This window comes from Hypomesus nipponensis, chromosome 17, assembly GCF_054491055.1.
Source record: "Hypomesus nipponensis isolate SF chromosome 17, ASM5449105v1, whole genome shotgun sequence".
In the NCBI taxonomy this organism is placed as follows: domain Eukaryota; kingdom Metazoa; phylum Chordata; class Actinopteri; order Osmeriformes; family Osmeridae; genus Hypomesus; species Hypomesus nipponensis.
In genome coordinates this window covers 5,921,390-5,927,814 of record NC_140377.1, presented here as the reverse complement: position 1 = coordinate 5,927,814, position 6,425 = coordinate 5,921,390, and the positions used below count along the sequence as shown (strand labels likewise).

The 6,425-nt window shown below is 42.2% G+C and overlaps 1 protein-coding gene across 1 annotated transcript; it reads right to left on the bottom strand.

Moving 5' to 3' along the window:
* Positions 1 to 1,472: 1,472 nt before the first annotated feature.
* LOC146253167 (transcription factor Sox-9-B-like) lies at positions 1,473 to 5,395 on the bottom strand. The gene is made up of 3 exons (XM_084678785.1): positions 4,658 to 5,395; positions 4,112 to 4,359; positions 1,473 to 3,739 (listed from the first exon to the last, which is right to left on the bottom strand). The coding sequence occupies exons 1-3, from the start codon at positions 5,083 to 5,085 to the stop codon at positions 2,970 to 2,972; spliced, it is 1,446 nt and encodes a 481-aa protein (XP_084534911.1). The 5' UTR covers positions 5,086 to 5,395; the 3' UTR covers positions 1,473 to 2,969.
* Positions 5,396 to 6,425: the final 1,030 nt, after the last annotated feature.

The following is a 6,425-nucleotide window of genomic DNA, read 5'->3' as shown; positions in this document are numbered from 1 at the left end:
TTTTCAGACCACAAAAGTGTTTTCACCTAGTTGGTGTGGTGTTTAAGTATGAGTTCAAGATCTGGTCATGTAGTCCTGACACTGGATCGACACCAACAGCCTATGGTGGATGTGGTGGTTTTGTAGACGAGGCGTCCATTAGCTCCAGTGTGATGAGGTGCAGCGGTGGGTGGTAGAGAATGGTTTTAGTCCAGTTGATGTGAGGATAGAGATGTCATCTGAGACTCTGCTTCAGCTTTCAACATGAAGACTCAGTTCCCATACTTGGGTCTTGATTATGTTTACATTGTCTCTGATTTATCGAGGCCAACTCTATTCCTTTTTGCATTGGCCGGTAATGAATAAACAACATTTATAGGCAGTTTGTTGCTGTTAGCAGTGGGGTATACAGGCCTGTGGAGGGTGTGGACATACATCATCTCAATAGGCCGTAGCAACGATGGCCCTGTGACCTCATTGTCTGAGAAGCCAGAAGCTAGCCAACAGTCCACACACCACAAGTCGGCCCGCATGTAGTATTAGCGAGTACCAGTTTGATTTCAGTCTGGCTTTTGAGTCTTGTGAGTGAGACCAAATGTATGTCACCTAGCTTCAGTTGCAGCATAGCTTTGGCCGTGCAGGATTTTAAATGAAAGGCTAATCAGAACTGTTTGGCTTTTACAAAAGACATAAGCTTCCATGAACATTGTTTTCAAAATTATCTTTTTATTTCGTTTGAAATTAAAACAGGAACCTTGTGGATGGGGTGCTTGTCATTTCCCCGGACATTGGATTTGTTGGTCCGTGTTCTATACACTGTGGTGCCTTCGAAGAACAGCCACAGGCGAGAGCCTCAGTGATTTAAAGTCAGTAAACGACATCTCCTTTTGACTGTTTTCCTTCAGTGTAGTTTGAATTACTTCATAAAGTGTTGCAGGAGGATGAGGAAATCCAACTGTTCTGGCTTTTACATGATTAAGTGTTCTAGTTTATGTTTTGAAACTGGTTGTTCCCATCCTTGATTGTGATTGGCTATATTGCGTTCCGTGCCTTTGTAAAATCCAGCGTAACCTTACAGGTTGTCCTCATAACATTCTTTAACATTCCATATTACTGCGCATCAAATATTTCAACTTAAAAAAAACACTGCAAAGGTGTCCATCCGGCTGTGGCGTGGCAACGATTTATGTAGGAACTATACTTTGTAGTGGCAGAAGAATGACAGTTTAGTATTAAACTATTTTGTTTCTAATTGTTTTTATGAAACCATATCAAATATTTGTAGTAGCAGTTTTAGAAAAGCAATAAGCCCCGCGAGTCCGTGTTTTGCGCTGATTTTAGAACAGGTAAGGGGGTTTTCAACAACTAACAACTCCACTGACCTGTTCTAAAGGCCTCTTGGGGCTTATTACTCAATCATGCTACCTTCCCTTTAAAAAAAAATACACACAGATATGAATATTATTTCAATTAAAGGAGACCAGTCAATAATAGTTATTTTCGATATGTTTTCTTTTTATTGCAAACAATATAATACAAAAGATAAGCTTCTTTTAAGACAATGGCATGTTTTACCTATGGAAACAATAATTCATTTTCATTAAGACCATGTCAACATGTGAACTAAGATATTGAATAGGAAAACAAAATAACTTTTTTTCAAAAACAAAAAAGTATGCTGGTGATTCTATAGAATAAAAGTCTTTATAATGCAGCCACAACTTTCAATAGCCATTAATCCATATTTGTTAGAATGAAAATAAAAACTTCCAGTTTCTTTTTTAGAGATTTAAGATCAAGTTCATCATAATAAGTAATCTGTACATAACTAGATCAAAAAAGGAACATTTAAACCGAAACATTTACAATTGATAAATAAACAAAAAAACAATTTGTACCACATAAGACAGCAAAACCTTATGCAGAAAACCTTTTCATTTCAATTAGTTGCTGCTGAATTAAAAGATAAATTGCAAATAGTAATTATTTTCAAATAAAATTAATGCTAAGGAATAAATTAAGAGGGTTAAGAACTGGAAGGGGCTGTTGGAATGAGAGAGGTTACAGCAGACTCAGCCGAGACCTGCAGGAGAGACTCAGGTCAAAGGGCACTTCCTGTAGCTCCCCAAGCAGGAAGTGAGAACTCAGCTGTGGCTTCTACACGGCAACGTTAGCATACAGAGCTATCTTTCTCCACTCTGGCAACAGGCACCAATGGTATGAAGGCAATACTCAGATGAATAGATGCGTTGCTCAGTCACATCTAGCTACATAGTAAGGCCCCTGATCGATCTACATGGCACCTGCTATGGCATCTCCAACACAACGACTTGAGCTAAATGTGCTAAAGCGACAACAACAAATTATATTCATCTGCCTAACTCACATATGGACTGTCATATCTTGGGACACAGCTGGGCCCTCTAAAACTATTTGAACCAGCTTTGCTCAATTCTTACAATAAAATATGTACAGTACAGAAGGATCAAAGCAGAAATGTGTTATAAGATGGCAGTGTCGGGTCAAGGGACGTTTTCTGACTTCCTGTACAAAAATACATCAGTGAGAAGTAGTAAGGCTTCATAGGACTTTATCCTGCTGCACTCTTCCTCATTATAAATGTATAAATCCCCTGTAAAGATGACGACGAACCAAAGAGCAGAACACATACACAGTACATACTAAAATATTCATGACCAATATGTCCTCACAGAGGATCTTTTCAGAAGAGTTTGTTGACATTATATCTAAAAAAAAATATAATCACAACTCCAAGCATTAAAAAAAAAAGGCACTGTCGTGAGCCATTCCAAAGATATATATATTCATATATTTTCAGTACTATAAAAAGTCCTTGTCATGTTTCTCTGTTGGTGGTGAAGGGTAATGTGGCGTGATAGCGGTAGGCCACGGGGTAGGAGCAAGTCTCTGGGTGGTGTGGAGGGGGGCTGGATCAGTCTGTGCTGGGGGGAAAGCCCTGGCAGTGGCTCTCAGGGCCTGGACAGCTGTGTGTAGACAGGCTGCTGCTCCCAGTGCTGTGGACTGTGGGTCTGGGGCACGGAGGGCACCCCCGTGGGGTCAGCGATAGGGGTGTACATGGGCCTCTGGCTAGGGCTCATGTAGCTGAAGGTGGAGTAGAGCCCGGAGCCCTGGCTGGCGGCGTGGCTGTAGTAGGAGTTGGCGCCGCCCTGGTGGTCTGAATAGTCATACTGCGCCCGGGTGATGGAGGGGTAGGAGGCGGCGCTGTAGTGCTGCAGGTTGAAGGAGCCGTAGGCCGCGTGCTGCGGGGAGCCCTGCTGCTGATCGCTGTAGTGGCTGGGGCTCAGCTGCTCCGTCTTGATCTGGGTGGTTCTCTGCTGGCCCTGGGCCTGGGCCTGATCTCCGCCCGCACCCAGGGTGGTCAGAGAGTGCTGCTGCTGCTGCTGCTTGGACATCCAGCCGTGGACCGCTGCACTGGCTGCCTGGCTGACAGAGGAGCTGCTGATGCCGTAGCTGCCTGTGTAGCCGGCCTGAGAGCCGGCGGGGCCCCCTGGGTGGCCGTGCGGGGGCAGGTACTGGTCGAACTCGTTGACGTCGAAGGCCTCGATGTTGGAGATTACGTCACTGCTCAGCTCACCAATATCCACATCCCTGAAATCAATGTTGAGCTGGCGGCCGGTGCCATCTTGCATTGGGCGACCCTCTCTCTTCAGGTCGGCTTTGCCAGTGGGAAGGTCCGTTTTAGGGGTGGTGGGTGGTGTTGGTGGTCCCTGGGACTGACCTACAGAGGGAAGCAAGACAACTTTTTTAATTAACTATGTCCACAAGATATTATGGACGCAAACAGGGTTCCAATAAAGATTTAAGAGTTTCCCTCCAACAGTGACTGGTGACATAATACAATGTGTTCACAAGAAGTTCTGAAGAGGAAGAGATAAATGCTGGTGTAAAGACAGGTGGTACATTTGCATGATGGCTTGTAAAAACACTAATCATTTACAGGTGTCTGTTCAGTGTGGGTTCTAAAATGCAAAAACACTTCAAGCCAAGAGAAACTTCAAAATTCAATTGCCAAAACATTCATTTTTACTTCACAAAATTAGCATGTATCATCATCTTTTCCAGAGTAAACTAGTTAAATGTTTTTATTTACCTGAATGTTCGCCAGGGGAATGCACTTCGCCCATGCTAGAAGCAGGAGAATCAGCCTGTTGAAGCGCCTTAAAGATGGCATTGGGAGAGATGTGGGTTTGCTCGCCGTCCTCAGACTCGCTCTGTCCGTTCTTCACTGATTTTCTACGTCTTGGCTGATACTTATAATCAGGATGGTCTTTCTTATGCTGAACTCGTAAACGCTCAGCCTCTTCCACGAATGGACGCTTCTCTCCTTCGTTAAGCAATCTGAAAATCACATCCAAAACGTGCAAATATTAATTTCAATGTTTCTGCTGAGATTGCATTGAAACAAGCTTTGAAATTAGCTACATTAAATAATTAATAGTACCAGTATTAGTATTTACTCGTGGACAAATAATGCATGTAGACAATTAACATGAGTAGCCTAAAATTACTTATACCGAAAACATTACTGCTTCAATAACACAAATGGTAATGCTCACAAACACAAAAGCAATGGCTATGTCTGTGCTATTATAACGCAACTGCGGCCGTGCGTGAAAGTGATGAGAAATAAACCTACCTCCAGAGTTTGCCGAGAGTTTTACTGAGTTCTGCGTTGTGAAGATGCGGATATTGGTCAGCCAGTTTCCTACGGGCGGCTTGAGCCCACACCATGAAAGCATTCATGGGTCTCTTGACATGTGGCTTGCTTTTGCTGGAGCCGTTTACGCGGACTGGCATTGGCACCAGGGTCCAGTCGTAGCCCTTCAGCACCTGCGAGACTGCATCTCTGATACATACGGGGAACTTGTCTCCGTCCTCCTTTCCGAGAGGTCCATCTGGGCACAGAAGATGGTTATCTGACGGCCGGGTGTTCTCGGTGTCAGAGCCGGACCCTGATGGACACGGCGAACCAGCCGAATCGTCGGACATGCTTGGGCTTGGAGCGTCAGAGAGACACTTCTCCTGTTCGTCTGTCATCTTCAGGTAGGGGTCGAGTAGATTCATGCGAAATAATTTGCGAACAGCAAGTTGAAATGAATGTCTCTTGGGAAGAAAATTCCGTTCTTTTGAGGTTTTAGAATCCCTTAGTTGTAACCAAAGGCTAGAGTTGTCGAGGAATCGCGCAAAGTGATTGACAAATTTCACTCCACCAGAGCAATCTGTCAGAATGTAGCTAAAGTCCTTTCAAGTCTCCTTCAGTCGTTTTTGTGCGAGCTACAAGCAAATACGAAAAGTGGACAATGCGGACGAAGGAATGTTTTGCAAAAATATTAAATGACAATATATAGGCAAGTTTTGCAGAAAGTGCCCGTTGTTCAAGATTACTGAGAAGTCTGAAGCGAAGGCTGCATTTATAAAGGAGACGAAGAAAGTGATTGGATGAAATTCTAGGAGGCGGAGACGAAATTCGAGAAGGCCTACTCAACAACAGTGAGATTCACCTCTTAATTACACCGAATAGGTATAGGCTAAACATACCTCCTTAACTTTACATTTTATTTGAGAAAGTTGGTTTATTATAAGCAGTCTAAAAAAGCATTATTATTTAGATATGTCAAGGACAAAAAGGGGATGAAAGAAAATACAACTGCAATTTTACAGACGAAGTCAGGTTTAGAGTGGCCTAACTATACTTCATAACATATTGAAGACCAAGATATTCACAATCAATTATTTTAAAACTAGCATTTATTCTCTATATATTCATTGTGTATGTTAGAATAGGTGTCCTTTTTTCCCCACAAAACAAAATACAGAATAAATAGAAACGTTTACTTGTATGTGGTTAGTCGACCTGTTGTCAGGTCGGGATGGCTTCCTACACAGTATGGATGTCTTTGTGAAATAAGATGAAATACGTGTTTCAAACTAGAGAGTGCAGCGTAAAGCAGCAATACCTACCAATTCCAGGCTTACCAATAGGGGGAGACAGCAGTCCAGAAACTTACTGCACGTGTGGTGTGCCTTTCACAAAGTAGGGAATAAATATATCTTAATCATGTCTAGACTATAAAATAATCAAATACACAATCGAAACATATATGGACATAGAGTCTAGTTTATCTATATTGATTAGTTACGTGTAATTCAGAACGACATTTTATTGTGAATTGTTACAAATAAAAGTATCCAAAACATTTTAAATAAAATGTGTATAAGATCCTTTAAAATATGAATATAACAGATAATTGAGGCAAACAAAACCTTATGAATGACAGATGATATATGCATATTGTCACGGGCTTTACAACCAAACTAAAAGTATGGTACAGGAGCAAAATGCCTTGAATCTCTGTCTGCATCTTTCCGTTTCGTTTTTTCTCTCTCTTTATCTCTTTCCCTCT

Excerpts from the sequence above, each read along its gene's own strand:
- LOC146253167 (XM_084678785.1), bottom strand. The coding sequence starts at position 5,085 with ATGAATCTACTCGACCCCTACCTGAAGATGACAGACGAACAGGAGAAG. Across the intron at positions 4,360-4,657 it reads ACTCTCGGCAAACTCTGGAG|ATTGCTTAACGAAGGAGAGA; the intron begins GTAGGTTTATTT and ends TGTGATTTTCAG. Across the intron at positions 3,740-4,111 it reads TTCCCCTGGCGAACATTCAG|GTCAGTCCCAGGGACCACCA; the intron begins GTAAATAAAAAC and ends TTCCCTCTGTAG.